Source organism: Rhagoletis zephyria, unplaced genomic scaffold (genome assembly GCF_001687245.7).
Source record: "Rhagoletis zephyria isolate East Lansing unplaced genomic scaffold, Rhagoletis_zephyria_1.1 Rzeph_scaffold_00018, whole genome shotgun sequence".
Lineage (NCBI taxonomy): Eukaryota > Metazoa > Arthropoda > Insecta > Diptera > Tephritidae > Rhagoletis > Rhagoletis zephyria.
The window spans coordinates 192,568-210,241 of NW_016157102.1; the positions used below are offsets into that span (position 1 = coordinate 192,568).

The 17,674-nt window shown below is 35.5% G+C and overlaps 1 protein-coding gene across 7 annotated transcripts in view; it reads left to right on the forward strand.

Moving 5' to 3' along the window:
* Sema2a (Semaphorin 2a) overlaps positions 1–17,337 on the forward strand; it is a 150,147-nt gene extending 132,810 nt beyond the window's left edge. For all 7 annotated transcript variants that reach the window (XM_017613726.1, XM_017613690.1, XM_017613697.1 and 4 more), the window contains 7 exons: positions 2,701–3,057; positions 3,836–4,064; positions 10,667–11,003; positions 11,484–11,647; positions 11,800–11,952; positions 12,054–12,162; positions 16,420–17,337. In XM_017613726.1, the coding sequence (XP_017469215.1) occupies positions 2,701–3,057; positions 3,836–4,064; positions 10,667–11,003; positions 11,484–11,647; positions 11,800–11,952; positions 12,054–12,162; positions 16,420–16,488 (1,418 nt within the window). In that variant the 3' untranslated portion in view covers positions 16,489–17,337. The remainder of the gene's footprint in view (positions 1–2,700; positions 3,058–3,835; positions 4,065–10,666; positions 11,004–11,483; positions 11,648–11,799; positions 11,953–12,053; positions 12,163–16,419) is intronic.
* The last annotated feature ends 337 nt before the right edge of the window (positions 17,338–17,674 follow it).

The window sequence follows — 17,674 nt, forward strand, 5'->3', positions numbered from 1 at the left end:
TTCATTTCAGCGCCTGAGTCACGACTCCAAACAAAAGACAATCTAATAAGTTTTCTGTCTTTTAGCGATAATTAAATTTGTTTAACGCAATAAATGCGCACAAAGTGCGGAAATCAAAGCAAACTTATGAAAGCAATAATGTGCTGAAGAAGAAGAAGACAACGCGACAATTGATGGAAACTGGAAAAGAGATTATGAATATTTTGGCTATGCTACACTGCTCTTTAAGTAGTATTCTGATTCTAAATGTAACTTAATTAAACATACAGTTGGTATTATTATTGTGGCGTAGTAGTATTTATTTCAGTAAAGTTTTTGAGCTCTTAACCGCGATTGTTTTTAGGAAAAATGGAATAAGCAACCGCTTCGCAGTTGTGGCTGCTATTTCGGAGATCACACATCTCCTCATCCGACTCCGATATTTTTCTACTAATTAGTGAATAGTATCTCTCCATGATACTAGAATTTTCGTACATTTTTAAATTCCAGTACGAATTGAAGTTCGAAGGTCATTTAGGGGTTGAAAAAGGCACTTCCGAGAAAAAAGTTTCCAACAAGAAATATTTACTTTTATTTTTAGAACTCGAATCAGTAGTAAAAACATGTAAGTCTTATTTGTAAAAATGGACCTCAAGTCAGTTTAACCTACTTTCCGTCAAAACCGGTCGTTGCCCTGACGGAAACAAGTAATTTTTTTTTAAATCAACTAATTGAAAGACTACTATATGTAAAACAAATGCAATGAGTAAATGTTTCAAATTTGTATACTCCTTTTGTTCAACAAAACAATTTGTGTCTTGGAAGTATGAAAAAGCATCTGTGAAGTCCAGAACGCAAGCATATTCAAAAGAAAAATACTGACTTTGAAGTTGTGTAAACCAAATTCATTTTAAAGTAGTTAAACTGAAATGCAGAGTCGGACAGTCGACTTACTGCTTGTACACAATTCAAACTGAACATTTGAAAGGACATTTATTCTGGCTGTAGCTGAGCGTACAAAGATGTTTTCTACAATTGATTGCAGCCATGAGTGTCCATGTTCAAATCTCATTAGACGAAACATTTAATTTTAAGTTTTTAATTTTCGAAAGCGAATTCAAACGACTTACCTTAAAGTTGTGTAATCCAAATGCCTTTTAAATTAGTTGAAAATACATGCAGGAAAAGGTAACTGACTGCTTCCTAGGACATCGCCATGTTAAATAAGTGAGTTCGTTCTAGGTAAAATAGTGTCATTGAAAAATGAAGTTTATAAATTTCTTTAAAATTAAATAAATTTCCTGCAAGGTGGTTATAACATATTTCTTTCGTTTTTCAATAAAAGCATTTCTCTCAATTTTGGAGGGGTTGGATGGGTGGTCCAGGACACCCTGTATATTTGATTCATTTTTTAACAAATATAAATTATACGGAAATGCTTCGTAAAAATACTAGAATTTCAATTATTTTTGTTGTGTATAAATGCCCGTAAGCAAATCAATCGCATATTTAATGCCAAAAGGTTGCTTATGTAGCTAAATGGAAAATTTAACCGAGTTGAGTGTCCTGTGTTCCGCTCGGTTATACTAAAACGAAGCTATTATATAAGTTATCCTTAAAGAATTTTTTTTTTTGTCATTTCTGCGAAAATTTAGCCTTGGTCTATCAGGACGTCTCTAGTACCAATCAACACATCTGGCAATCTTTTTCCTTTCCCCATAATACTTAGGGAGAGCCGTTTACGGCTTCGCTGTCAAAGCTCCACTGTTAGGCGATGTGTTATAGCAAAGGTTTTACCGCGTTACTTCGCCTATTCAACCCGCAAAACAAAACCAAAAATATCAACATTTAATAAATTTTATATGCATTAAAAACAAGGAGAATATCCCAGAGAGTACCGCCGCAAATTTCATTAAATTTAAGTTTTCGCTACAACAAGGCGGCTGACAGGATGCCTAGCGAAACTTCTTGCCTCGCTACCCTCCCCGATAGCCGATAAACTATGTAAATAGGAGTCTACCTAGAATAGAAAGCAGCTTGGGACTGCCGCAAAGGTGCCACGACTCATTCATTCTGCTACTTCTTATTCCCCTATTTTCCCCGATCGTTGTTGTTCCTCTTAATTTGTGTTTGAGCAGAAGCTTTGTAGGCACGCTTGTGTGCTCATACTTGAAAGCACTCTAAAGCTGCTAATACAATTAAAGTCTTTTCAGTTCAGCTCGGAAATTAATTAAAACTTGTATTGCAGCAGATTAAAATAAAAGGCGCGATGTATCGAGAAGCGGGTGTCGTGCAGTGTTCGGTAAGGCCAAAAGGGCTTATTCACTTCGCCTATAAAAGCTTTGTACATCATTTATGAAATGTGAATGGTCAAAATCTTATTAGTTTTACGTTGAATGGCGTTGAAGCGAATTTTTGTTAGCAATTATGTGGATAAATAGATGGCGTAAATAAAGCTGTTTTAAGCGCAATTAAACGGGATAAATATTTTAAGTTGTGCTTGGTCTTTGGTAATCAATAAAGGAACAAAGCCGTTTGAAAGTTTTATTGTACATAGGATCCAAAGCTGTGTACTATTTAAGTATGTATGTATATTTAAAGCTTAAAAATGTGTATTGCCGTTGATTTTCATGAAGCTCTCAATCAATTTAAATTTTTAGAAATCTAAAAAAATGTTTTTAATTCATATTTTTAAAGCCTCTTTTTTCTCATTTTTTACAGAACCAAACTTCGTCGGCTCCTTCGACATTGGCGAGTATGTTTATTTCTTTTTTCGTGAAACTGCCGTCGAGTATATCAATTGTGGCAAGGCGGTGTATTCTCGCATAGCGCGCGTTTGCAAAAAGGATATCGGCGGTAAAAATCTGCTCACACACAACTGGGCCACATATCTGAAGGCGCGATTGAACTGCAGCATCTCCGGCGAATTTCCTTTCTATTTCAATGAAATCCAATCAGTCTATCAGTTGCCAATGGATAAGACGCGTTTCTATGCGACCTTCACGACCAGCACGAATGGGCTAATCGGCTCAGCGGTGTGCAGTTTTCACATCAACGAAGTGCAAGCGGCATTCAATGGTAAGTGGAAATGTAATGAATAATATGTGTGTATGTATGTATTTCGTATCCACATAAATATTTGTAAAATGTGCGCGTACGATTGCAGAAACTGTATGTAGATGGATTATTAGTGCTGAGCATGGGAAGGACTTAAGTGGCTTATAGTTTAATTAATATTTACTTTTAATTATTTATTCTTTTGATTTGAGAGCAGCTTACATTCGTAAAGTGAAAAAGAATGTGAGCTTATATGAAAGTATTTCCAATTTCAATTTAAGCTTTTGCTTTTTATTTTATTTCATGTCTTTTGTACATACATACATATTTATGTTTATATGAACGGCTGCGCTTTTAATTGTGATAAAAAAACTTCTAGTTTCCTGAAACTTTTCGCACCTTCGCGTTTTTAAATGTTTTTATTTTTGCTTATTTGTATTCTGTATTTACATACATACATACATACACACATATGTTTGAAACATCAGAGTCGAATTTCAGTACAAATTCTTGAGCTTGAACTCACTTCAGCAGCGCAAAAATTTAGTCACCCATTTGTACGTTTCTTAATTTGTTATGGAAACAGCATTTAAGTGCTTAGGGATTATCTACTTGCTATCTTTTCATTTCAACGCTACAAAAAACCTCTTTCTATGCTTGCATGTCCTTATGTACATAAGAAAAAATTAGTTAAGTATCTGAATAAAATTGTACACAGCTGTTCATTTTGTTCTGTTTTTTATAATATTTCTTTTATTCACTTTTTTCGTTCTCACTCTCTTCTTCTCTCTATTTGCAGGCAAATTCAAGGAGCAATCATCATCCAATTCCGCTTGGCTACCTGTGCTCAATTCACGTGTGCCCGAACCGCGTCCTGGCACATGTGTCAATGATACCTCAAATCTGCCCGACAATGTATTGAACTTTATACGCTCGCATCCGCTTATGGATAAAGCTGTAAATCATGAACACAACAATCCAGTCTATTATAAACGGGATTTGGTTTTCACTAAGCTCGTTGTTGACAAGTAAGTTTACTTTGTTTATTCACTTATGTATTTGTTTGCCTCTAAACAACTATATATATAAATACAGTGTCTAATACATATACATATGTAACTCGATACTGTGAATTCTTCGTTGTTTTCATTATCTCTCTAAAAAAAAAAATAAATAAAAACCAGCAAACGTTAGCAATACCCCCACTGTCCACTTAGACAAGTCCATATTCCCCTATAGGGAGATTCGTAGTCGCCTACTAAGATAGCTAAACTTTAGCCCATTTGATCCGCCTAAGGTTTAACTGAACTGGTTCCAAAGACATGCAGGGCTCAACCGAAAACCATGTGTTATATTATTTTCACGAAGAAAAAATAAATAATACTAAATAATTACATTTTCTTCGTGTGTCATCGTGTTAATTCTGCTTGCACCCGTAAAATGTAAATCTTCTGATTTTCTGATTGCACCCGTAAAATAAGGCGAAAGGCCGTCTATGTCCGCGTATTGTATTGTTTTTTATCCCAACTATAAAAAATGAATTTTGGACTTGTACTGTTGTCGAACTCATTTTGATTGTGATAAAGAAAATAATTTTGGCTGATTTTGTGAGCAACGTAAAAGAGAGTAAATGTTAACGGTAATCTGCAAAAAAACAGGGTTTGAAAAAAGTTTTAAACAAATTAATTTTTTGTTTAACGTAACCAAACAAAAAAATTTTGAATTTTTTAGTTTTTCAACTTAATTAACGCCTTTTTATTGCATTAATTTAATTTAATTTTCCCACGCGCTTTTTTGCAATCGATTTATTACCAAAAGCAACGCAGATCGCACATAATTTAAATATTTTATACACACACGTGTGTACATACATATGTACAAAAAATATACAAATTAACATTTATATTTTTGTATTTATGTAATTGCATAGCATTGTGTAGATGTATGCAATTGTAAGTAACTTGGCCATAGTGCAAACTATTCGCCAGAATGAGCAAGCGGACAAATGCAAATGTGTGGCGCAGCTATAAGTACGTACGTGCTGCGCACACCAATTCCCACTAATTACAATTTCAATTAACAACAAATATTTTTGAAAAAAAAATGCCCTTAATCGGAATTATATTGGTAAATATTTGAACGATGCGATGGAAATGTACTCAGCCTAAGCACCCTACAATAAAAAATTCGGACCAAGTTTTTGTAGGTTAAAACAGGCAGAAAAGAGCAATGAAATTTTCAAGGATTTGCGTGGTAAGAAACGATATATCTACTCGGAGTCAAATTTTCTGAAAGTTTTTTTCCTCACATGTCATTGTAACGGGCTCAATCTGGCATAATATCGAGGAACCAAATTAGTTAGAGCATTTACAAGACATTTTAAGAGCCGCAATGTCATAAAGTCGGAAAATTTTTGTAAGCAAAGTAACAGTGGGAATTTTAACCACGCCAAAAATTTTTTTGAACTGAAAGAAAAAATATATAATTAGCTCTGATTATACCCTCCGAATCCTCTAAAACCATAAATATTCTATTGTTGTTATCTATCAGCATGTCTCTGCTCTAAGAAATCGCACAAAATATGTAGACACGGCTTAGAAAATAATTCTTGGTGCTTATAAAATGAAAAGGTAATAATTTTTATTTATCTTACAAGTGCATTTGGGACCGTTTGCGAAATTCCACTGACTTTACTGCAACCAAACATATATGTATAGCAGGACAAGAACTAGCTCAATAAATACGCCGAAGATATGGAACAGCTATTTGCCAGTGATGCTTAAGGTTCAGTGATATTTCCAATGGGTTACCAACCGACCAACTTTTTTGGAGGAATTTAAATTAAACTTCTGCTTCGATAAAAAAAAAATCTTTATATGTATAAGCAACTCCACAGGCACTGTCACCATTGTCAAAATTTTTCTCCCAAATGTCTCCTAAGACCGCCTGTAGCGGGCTCTCCCCAAACGCTCCTAGCTCGTAACAGCTGCTGCTATTTTTTCTCAGTTATCTGTTTTCGTGCTCTCAGTAATAATTACACTCATCAACCTTAGCAGCCGCATTCTTAATTTATCGCATTGGTTTTTTTTTTTTTTAATGTGCGTTAAATTATTTTTTAATTAAATTTTGGCTCATTTTAACGGTAATAAGGAAAGAGAAAATCAGCGCCACATTTTTCCTGACACTTTATTTTTATTTTATTGCTTTCTACGTTTTTCCAATTATTATGTGCGAATATGTTTGTATGTGTTTTATTGTTTTGCTTCGGCATTTTTAATGCGCAGCGTTGTTGCAAATTGATTTTTAATACGATTCGCACTCAAGCGNGGATCAGAATACATAAAAATTATGCGTTTCCTATATCCACAAATTTTTTTTGTAACGAAAACATCAAATTTTCGCTATTTTTTAGGATTTTTTGCAATTTACTCGAAATTGGGGGGTGACCGGCCAAAACTAACTCAAAATTCGGATTCAGCGGGTCGAAAAACATGCCCGTAGGTAGGTGGCGTCCGGTGTACAGAACAAAAATTTTTTTTTGTGTGCCGGTGTAATTGAATGTGAATGTTTTCATGATGGTAATTGAGAATACAAATATACGGTACATATTGTTACTTACATGCATGTGAATGTATGTATGTACTGACGAATTTTTACGCCATTACCAGCCAATTGCAATTTTACTCAATTTCACTTTTTGTTTGAGTGCATAGCGAGTACTTTGACAATTTATGCAAATATTTGCGGCAAATGAAATCAATAAAACCAGAAAGGGAGAGATTTAAAAATAAAATACAATTAAATGTGTTTCCCACAGTTGACAGCTGAAGCGAAGGCATGTCATTTACTCAATCAACCGAAATTCAATCAAAATAGTACCGGCAGTCAATTTCAATAAAATTCTGTTGAAATGAAGAGTTAATATAGATATGTAGCTATATTATAAAGTATATCTTTTTTTATAATTTTTGTTTTATAGCCTATTTACAGCTAGCTCCAGAAGTGCAGCGCAAGCTTAGCTACTTTTAAAAGTAATTGCATCTAAACTGTAAAACAAAACGTTAATAAAGGTCAGCCTAGCATGAAATACTTTTTAGCAGTGGTGGCCATTTAAGAGAACTTCAAATTGTATTTATTGCTTTATGTGAAATCAACTATTTCATTCGTCCCATTCGAGTAATTTATTTGATTTTGTTTACTTTAATATCCTTTTGAAATTTATTTTATATACCGGAGTACGAAAAGGTTTCATGAAAATCAGAACTATTTTTCCTGTACGCAAGCTGGCCACCAATCCGTTGCAAATTCGACCGCACAGCCGCATTTATAACATTTTTGTAGCGTGTAATAAACCGCCCGGCTCGCGGCGTATTGAATTCACAACAAATAATTAAGGGCTGAAGTGCATTGAGCGGCCAAAAGCCGGCTCAAATGGCAGCCCTTAGGTTGTCACACAACCGCGCTGCAGCGACCATGCTGAAGCTCCTAGTAATGGTGACTGCCTTACGACACAGCAATTCGTTTTGCGTTCTGCGCAGCGCTCAGCTATCCTTCCAGTGGCAGCAATTATACATATTACAATGCCTGTGGCCACTGCTGAAGATTTTCATTTTTCACGTCACTGCCATATTTTCTTCGTTGTCATCGTCGCCGTCTTATCCTTGTACGTTGCATTGTAATAATTTCAGTAGCCGGCCGTTCGCCACTTGCACGCTTAATGCCTCTGAGCGCCTGTAAGTAGGCAGCGGATGTAAATGCTACGATGGGCAGATGCGCTCCGCTTGATTTTTGATTGCGTGCGCGGCGCTTAAATCGCGTATTAATAAAAATTGTTGTGAGCGAAATGCGCAGCTTTATGTAATATTTTATCGTTCATCGGCAATTTTTTTTTAAATATATATTTTGTTGCCGCTTATGAATTCATACATATATTAAATGCACTTCAAAATGTAATAATAGCGTTTCGAGTTCGAACAATGGGATAGATACTCGTATCTCCTTTGTCACCCCGCCTGCCCGCAATGCGTTCATTGGCATTGTTGTTGTTGCGGTTTAATTATTTTATTATACCCAACGTATTTTTCTCACTTTACATACATAACGAAAAATGTAAAACTGCCAACAATGGCTGATGCCACTTGCACAGGTGAGTCTTAATGCTCAACAACTCCTACGTCAAGCCTTCTTCGCTGCTCTTTAATTTTGTTGCCTTTTAATGGCCCATGCATGCGGACGTGCTGGCCATATCATTTTATATCCCTTTTTAATGATTTATTAATGCCTTTATTTACATGCACAAACTGATAAACACACAATCGCTTTGGGATCTGCGTATGTACTATATAATATAATATAGGCAGACATACACACACATTTGTATGCATACATTCGAAAGCTCATTCTCTCTCTTTCTATTTTTCATTGAGACACTTAAGCCTTCATCAAAATAATCCCGATCAGATAACAAGGATTTCATTGATTTCAGCAGCCACATGAACGCAACAGGATAAAATATGAAATTCCTTTTTTATTAATTGCCGTACTCATATCGGTAATTTTAATTGGTTCCAATTTAAGAGCACTGATCTTTTTTATTATTATTGGGCTTATACTTCAAATTTACATATAAAAAGGAGTGCTCACTATGACCACAACTAAATTCCAGACAGTCGTTTTTTATCTCACAATCTCTACTGCCTTTTCAACACAGTTTTTTTTTTATGATGCAAATGTGCAAGCCCCCTGCAATTACTTAATAATCAAATGCATTTCCTGGAAATGCAGGTGCGTCAATTGGCTTAGTAAGCGGACGCATTAATTTTAATAAAATCCCTTTGCTTATAATATTCGCTATGGTAATTAGACCACAATCTACAAAATTAAATATGTTCTTGAAGATACTAGCTTTTCCAGTTCTCTTTCATCATCAGCCTCAACTTGGAAGTCAAGATAAATTTTTACCAAACCAACTTCACTGTTTCTGCTTCTTAGCTGTTGGAAAGTGGAGCCCCATTAAAAGTATATTTAAAAATGTGCACTTCTTCTTCCTGGGTGCTGTAACCGCCTTCTCGATTTCTGTCTAGTCCAATGAAGTCGTGCTTTGTGCGAACTCATGCCAATTCGAAATCCAAGTGAAACCAACTACTTCTCATTCCCGTGCAAAGGAGTCCTCCTTTTCCTTCGTTACCACCGGGGCTAAAGCATTTGTGCCCATTCGTATGACATGACTCCTGTCGAAGTGCAATACTGATATAGCTTGTTGTTCCATCGTCTACGGTGTTCACCTTCGCCAGCGCTTGAAGGCCCGTAAATTCTCAAAACCTTCTTACGAATACTGCAAGGGCTGCCTTATCGGATGTGTTTGTTCTTCATGCCTATATATCAGCAGCGAGATTCCAACATTCGCTATCGACAATTTTGATCAAAAAAAATCTCTCCAAAAGAATAGCAGTGGCGCCTAATAAGATGCAACTTTTAGTTACATGCCGCTCATACTGCCATGTTAGGCTGATTACACGTTGCATCTGTTACTTTTTCATGTTGTATACTTTAAAGACCCACTGCGATAAATTTGGCGATGAAAATTTCGCGTAGCGATTGGCAGAATTCCATTGGTTTGATGAATGACTGATATAATTTTTTTTAATTTAAACTTTCTCCATCGGGAAGTGGGCGCTACCGAGCGGGATGTTCAAGAATCCCTTTTTGATGCGGAATCTAGTAAGCGATCCGCACATATTCAACAGAGCAATCGCCGCTTCATTGCCTAGCAACTGTAGTAATCGTCACAAAGTTCCATGATTTCTCTACCTTTCTCCGTCCATTATATTTCCTGCTCTTCGTTGATATCAGCCTCAGTATTCTCGACAACTTTCCCCGTTGAAAGCCCGGGCGTTCCAGGTGCATGCCCTCAAATTAAATTCCTTCGAGACCCCACACTTAGAACTCACACAATCCAAATATAGCTCCGCCTTAGATTAGGTCACAATAGTCTAACTCAGGCTAATTTGTTGAACAACCAGTCTCAGCCATTTAGTTAGTTTTGCCGCACGGTTCCCTTAGCCATCCACCATATTCTAAAAAACTGTCTCCTTCTTACAGATGATATATCCTCCTTCTTCCCGAAACTCAACCCCTTCGAATTGTTAACTTATTCAAATTAAAAAAAATATTAAACTGATTTTTGAATTTTTCAAAAACATAAATATTGATAAATTAATTTACGCATTTAAGTTAATTATGAATTCGTTTGCAAAATCAGCGTTGCATTTTCCATATTTCGATAGCCGACATCGGGCATTTAAATACAGTTTAAATATTTGATCTGAAGATGACAATTTTTTCGACATCAATCGGTTCTTAAATTGCTCATCTGAAATTAGCCCTAAAGCTGCTGGTGCTTAGTAAATTAGAATTTTAATTGTAATTAATTGAAGTATATTCAAAAAAAAAGTTCGTCGTGGTCGTCATCAAAAGAAGAGTTCTTATCCGAATATTCAAAAAATCTGGATAGCATTCCTAGCCCTAATCTAATGCCATATATGTATTGCATTAATATTATTACTTACTCTATTTAATGCTTTATTTACCTCCGTAACTCCATCAAATCTAAACTCTCTCCTTCTTACAGAATTCGCATTGACATTCTCAATCAGGAGTATACCGTCTACTATGTGGGCACACATTTGGGGCGTATCTATAAAATCGTGCAATACTATCGCAATGGTGAATCACTATCGAAATTGCTTGATATCTTCGAGATTGCAACGAACGAAGCGATACAGGTGATGGGCATCAGTCAGGCACGTAAATCGCTCTACGTTGCCACAGATTATCGCATCAAACAAATCGATTTGGCGATGTGCAATCGACGTTATGACAATTGCTTCCGTTGTGTGCGTGATCCCTACTGCGGCTGGGACAAGGAGGCGAACACATGTCGCCCATACGAATTGGATCTGTTGCAGGTATGCGAAGTTGAACACACGTGTGTCGGTTTCGGTTTATCTGTCTTCGCTTTTTGCGGCAACAAGCCAATATAAATGCGGCTGGGCGCACGCGTAAATCATCGATGTCAATGCAAAGCAGCCACTGATTGGAAGGCACACACACAGAGATAGACTGTCAGACAGGCAGACGTACGGAAATTGAGACATTGAGCTATGCGCACAGACATAGAATTAGACATGCAGACAGACAAATGACAGATGCTAGAACGGTAGATAGACGTATGTATGTAGGTTGGCAGCGAGATAGGCAACTTGATTTTGCATTGGCTTATCTGTGTGTGTGTGTGCTGCAAGCGAGAGCAATTTTCCGCCACAACACCTGCAATCCTGCGGTGCATTCAAATTTTACCGATATACATACTCTTATGATTCCTTTTACATACTGATCCACACACACACACACACACAAACATTTACATTTTTTTCTTCCGCTTGCAGGATGTTGCCAACGAAACGAGCGATATTTGCGATTCCAGCGTGTTGAAGAAGAAAATCGTCGTCACCTATGGGCAGAGCGTGCATCTGGGTTGCTTCGTCAAAATACCAGAGGTGCTGAAGAACGAGCAAGTGACTTGGTACCATCATTCAAAGGATAAGGGACGGTATGACAGCAATGTGTTTTTTTTTCAAATTATAAACTGTGTTTCCTTTTATTTTTTTTTATTTTTGTTACTTTTCAGAAGCAATTTTGTGACTTAAATCACTATTCACATTCTTCACTTAATTTTTTTTTTTCTATTTTTATTTCGCACAGCTACGAAATCAGGTACAGCCCCACCAAATACATCGAGACCACGGAACGCGGCTTGGTTGTTGTCTCTGTGAATGAGGCGGATGGTGGCCGCTACGATTGCCATTTGGGTGGTTCTTTGCTGTGCAGCTACAACATAACCGTCGATGCACACAGGTGAGTGAAATAATACTCTTTATCAGTGATTATGGAAATTATATAGTTTCCCGGCAACTCACTATACTTAATTCTCGTTTTTTTTTATTTTTTCTTTACAGATGCACTCCTCCAAATAAAAGCAACGACTATCAGAAAATCTATTCCGATTGGTGTCACGAATTCGAGAAATACAAAACTGCCATGAAATCGTGGGAAAAGAAACAGGCGGTAAGTTTGCGTTGCATGTGTGTTGTAGTGAATGGGTTTCTAACAAGCTGGCGTAAATAAGTATTTATGTGGACATTTATGACATGGGGTAATTTACGCAATTATGGAGGAAATAGGAAGTTTCTTAGGGTGTGCCATTCTGCATCCCAAAAAATAAGCTTATCATTAAACTTCAAAATATTTTTTTTTATTACCGACGAGAAATGTGTATGTATTTCACTTAATTTCAATACAGTGGTCGTCGTCAGAGAGAGCTTTTATTCTGTGAGCGTCCATATAAAATCTATAGAAAACTTTAAAGCCGGTTACTGCCTTTCCCCGCAGGCAAAGCTCTTTTAAGCTTTCTATATATGTTATATAGGAGCGCGCAGAATAAAAGCTCTTTCTGCATATCGGTGCTTTAAAGTCATCGCGGAATGTCTTGATTGTCGTGGCCGATATGAAAAAGCTCAGAGTACAACCTCTCTCTGGCCACCACTGATTTCAATAAACCACAATTGTTTAATGCAGGTATTTTTTTTAACTATCATTTATTTTTTAAATATATTTAACTCAGGAAAAATAATAACTTAAACAGGTAGAAGATAAAGCTGCCTTTTCGTAGAACAAAATAATTGCAAAATTTTATTTTTTGTTTTAATGAATTAGGTACACGGTTCGTGAGAGTATTTTCATCCCCATTTGGTAAAAAAGTTTTAAGTTCTTCGAATTTTTCATTTACATATTCCTCTCTCTTCGCCAAATGAATGATATTTGCTCAATTTTTCTAAATTTTTGAATTATAAGAAATTGATACCTCCTCGGTTGGTAGTATTCTTTATTACCCAGCGAAAATTTTGATTCTTTGGTAAGCGCTTACTTTTTGTATCCATGGAGTAACGCATTAAAATTCGCCGCAAGACAAAATTTTCCACTTTCTCGTTTACCCACTGCATTACAGGTAATGCAGTGTGAAAGCATTTTTACATTCTCTCGCTTAGCTCCAATGACATGCCCAGTTTAAAGAAATGTATTTTGTAAACTAGAAGGTAAGTGGTGAATCTCGATTGGGAAGCACTTTTCGAAATTCACCACAACATACATTCTAGTTTACAAAACACATTGCTTTAACCTGGGCATGTCATTGGAGGTAAGCGAGAGAATGTAAAAATGCTTTCCCTTCATTACCTGTAATGCAGTGGGTAAACGAGAAAGTGGAAAATTTTGTCTTGAGGCAAATTATAATGCGTTACTCCATCGAAACAAATAGTAAGCGCTTACCAAAAACAGAAAAGTTTTTGCTGGGTAGATTATTTTAATGCACCATTACCTTACTTGTCACAACTCCTTTTACCTTACTTGTCACAACTCCTTTTACCTTACTTGTCACAACTCCACTAGTTTAAACTAAGTGATTATTTTAAATATACAGACACATACTCCTTCTACCTTACGCTCCTCTGGAACGTTGTTCCAGAGATAAATGCTGACACCTAACCATATGGCGAAGTGACGCCCGCCAACCAACACCATTGTGGTCTACCGCAATGTGGTTGCCGATATTATTAATTGGCTAAGGTGTGGCTGTGATGGCCACAATTGCCACTTACCCGTTTTTACCGCGAATGTTTTGTAAATATTTCATTAGCTGTTGTACTGTAAAAATCACAGTAAATTTACTTAGGTATATACATATACATACATTTGTGCAGAGGGACTGCATTTGAATATTAATTTATGAATGTTTGTGGGTCAATATGTCAATCCGAATTTAGCGGCAGAAATGATGCAATATGCTGAAATATTGATTAACTATTAAGTGCTTCTTCACGATAAATATCTTAAGTAATTTGTTATTGGGGCAAGTACTCTTACTAGTAAATATGTATATATGATGTGTCAAAACACAACATAATTGTGCTAGTTCTATATCGATCACCATTAAAAAATAAGGGACTAGCTATCTATTACATAATTATATAGTTATATATGTGTATAGTAAGTCCTGGCAACACTGGTCATAACCGAAAATTACAAGGCAGCTGTTAACAGTAAAGATAGTAGGGATGTCGGAAAAACAGCGATGCTTCGAAAATATCTATGTTTTGCTTCGATGCATCGAAAATTTTCCACTCGATTTATAAATGCCTCGATGCATCGATGTTTACTATAAACTGACATCTCAATTACATCGAACGGGCGAACATTGTCTGAAATTCAAAGAAAGCAAGACGTAATTTTATAGCTCCCAAACTTTTAGTATATTGCTTTGATTTTTAATATTTTTTTTGCTGACTTGCTCTTTGTTATACTAAAATTATATAAGCATACCCAAAAATGTCACAAAATGTTTTATTTCCATAGTGGAGGAAAACCTTATTCGAATCGATATATCGATGTAGGTCGCCCGATGCATGGACAAATATCGATGTCAGTTTCGAAGAATCGATGCGAGAAAAAACATCGGTGCATTTTTGCCACTGACATCCCTAAAATATAGCTTTTATTTAAAAGAGAGTAATGGAAAATAAGTAAAAAGTTTTTATTTAGATCAAAAGTAAAACAAATAAAAATCAGGGATAAATTCATGTTAGATCTTATTTTAGTTTTTTTTAATACTTTGGAATTTTTTCTACCTACGTTCGGTTTTGAGCTCTTGCCGCTGTAGCCGAGTACTTAAATAGTAGTAGTACTCAATTTGTGGTCCCAGAAACATCAAACAAGTTTTTTCAAATAGCGATTGACGCTCGGCAGGCAACGGCAAACCTCCGATGGTACTTATTCTATAAAAAAAAAAGCTTCCTCGGAGGTGGAGTAAAAGTGTAGACCTCTCAATTTGTGTCACAATATGAAGAAGCAGAACACGGATTGGAGGATAAGCTCGGCCCAACACGTAAACAACGTTTAGACGCCAAACATTCACTTATTAGAATCAAATATCCTCCCGTTATCCTGTTGTTATCCTGCTCATCCCCAAATAATCTAGAATATAATTTTAAAATTATCTAAAGGTTCCCCTTAAAGCCTTGAAAACTTCTAAAAACTCATAACTTTTATTGAGAGGTCAAGATTTGTATGACATAAAAAAAACGGTTTATTCGATATTCGAGAAACCATAAATTGAAAAAACCGCCTCTGGACATCAAAAAAAAACGGTGGAAACCGGTTTGGAAAAATTTAGCCTACAACCCTAATATATGTAAATATAGGATTATGCCAGTTCAATCACTTTTATGGCTAAAACATAATGCGTTTCTAACTGCCACAACATTTTGAATACATAATTTTTTTTATATCCCTTTGAGAACACTGCCTTTTTATATGCCTAACTCTAACTTTATAACACCGTTATTAAAATGCAATTACCTGTACTATTATTGCTTTCTTGCAAAGAAAATTGTTAGGGAATTCATCGATGACCATTTTCACATTTACAGGCAGTACAAATATAATTGTATACATTGAGGTACATACATACACATACTATGTATATATGCACGAATATAAATAAACCTCGCGTGTAGCTCTTCGTCGACCGTTAGATAAATGTAGGTGTAAATACACTCCTGGCGTTTGAAAAAGTAATTAAACGAAATTACAAGCCTTCCAAAAAGGGGAGTTGGTGCCGCTTTGGCAGTTCTGCTAATCATTTGGCTAGAGACGGCTTTAATTTTTGATTACGAAAATACAAAGTTAGGCGTATTTTCGTATAAAAATGTCTGAAGCGAAATATTATATTATATTATATTATATATATTTGAATTGGCTACTTTCTATTTCAATTTTTTTTTAATGCGTTAGACTGTACCACCTCCTAAGTAAAGAAAACAAAATATTGTCGTGCAACTACTGAGCCTTAAAATTAAAAAAAAAAAATTATTTTTATTTTTTGTCGAGCTAGTAGATGCATTTTTATGTTTACCGGGTTACCTGCGACAATATTTTTTTTTTTTTATAGTTCTATTAAAATGTACGAAATACTCCCTTAGCAGATATTTATTGATTTTTGCTGAGTTTTAATTTACTGATGATAAGAACTGAGATCTGGTGGGTGGGTACTAACTAGAACGGAGTATTTGAAATCAACTTTGGTCACAAAATATTCTCTCCACAAAACAAGAACATCGATATGACGAAAAATGTAAAAAGGCAACCGCTACATTCGACAAAAAGATAATTGTTTTCCAAATTGCCTTGCAAAAATATTTCGTATTTGAAGCTGTAAAGTGATCTTTTTTCTGGTTTTTTACAAGCCTCTCTTTCCATCTTTCATTCCAGCAATGCTCATCGCGTCAGAACTACAGCAACCAGCACCCCAACGAAGTCTTTCGTAAAAACAATGTCTGATATCAAGAAACCGAAGTACAACTAACGTCCATTAAGCTACGTCTATAAGTTGGAGCGTTTGTTGGCAGCCAGCTAATTAAGCAGCAAGGTACAGTTAGGGGTACACTGAGGATTATAGATTGCAGGAAACTATGTAGCAGCAAGTTAGGGTGGTGTTGTGACGTAAGTATTTGTATATGTTCACGGAAAGTGGGTAGAAAAAAGCATTGGTTTTTGAATGAAAAAGAGATGAGGCAGTTTGAGAACATCGAGAGCATTGGACGCATACTCGTACTCGTACCGGAGCAGCATTTAATTAAAAAAAAAAATAACTTATTTAAGTAATCAAAACAAAATAATAAATAAACAATTGACGAAAGTAAACAATTTATACACTCAAGCAATCGCATTATACCTTAATAAAATAAGCAACTAAAAATAAATTAAAAAATAAAAATAAACAAATACGAAAGTTTATAAAGAAAGCTACATGGAGAAAATGTATATGAAACCAATGAAAGTTACCGCATTAATAAAATACAAACAAAGTTGCAGAAACCCATCAAAATTAAAAGATCACACAAAACGACGCATTCATTAAAAATCGCTAAGTAAAAATAGAAACCAAAATGCTTAAATATAAATGTAGGTATACAGATTTTGCAGCAGCAAACACTCATATACATACGTTCATAATTATACATATATGTATGTGTGTAGCCATATGCAAGCAATACAACCACTACGACGAAATGCATTTGAAACAAAAGCACAAAGGGATCAAAAAGAGCATTTAACTCAGCTTAATTTTTACATAAAAAAATAACCATTGAAAACATATGTATACTGGATAAAGACAACAACAACAATGAAATATTCAACATAAATATCAGCTGCAACAGCAACAAATTAAAATAACGGGTGATTTTTTAAGAGCTTGATACCTTTTTTTTTAAAAAAAACGCATAAAATTTGCAAAATCTCATCGGTTCTTTATTTGAAACGTTAGATTGGTCCATGACATTTACTTTTTGAAGATAATTTCATTTAAATGTTGACCGCGGCTGCGTCTTAGGTGGTCCATTCGGAAAGTCCAATTTTGGGCAACTTTTTCGAGCATTTCGGCCGGAATAGCCCGAATTTCTTCGGAAATGTTGTCTTCCAAAGCTGGAATAGTTGCTGGCTTATTTCTGTAGACTTTAGACTT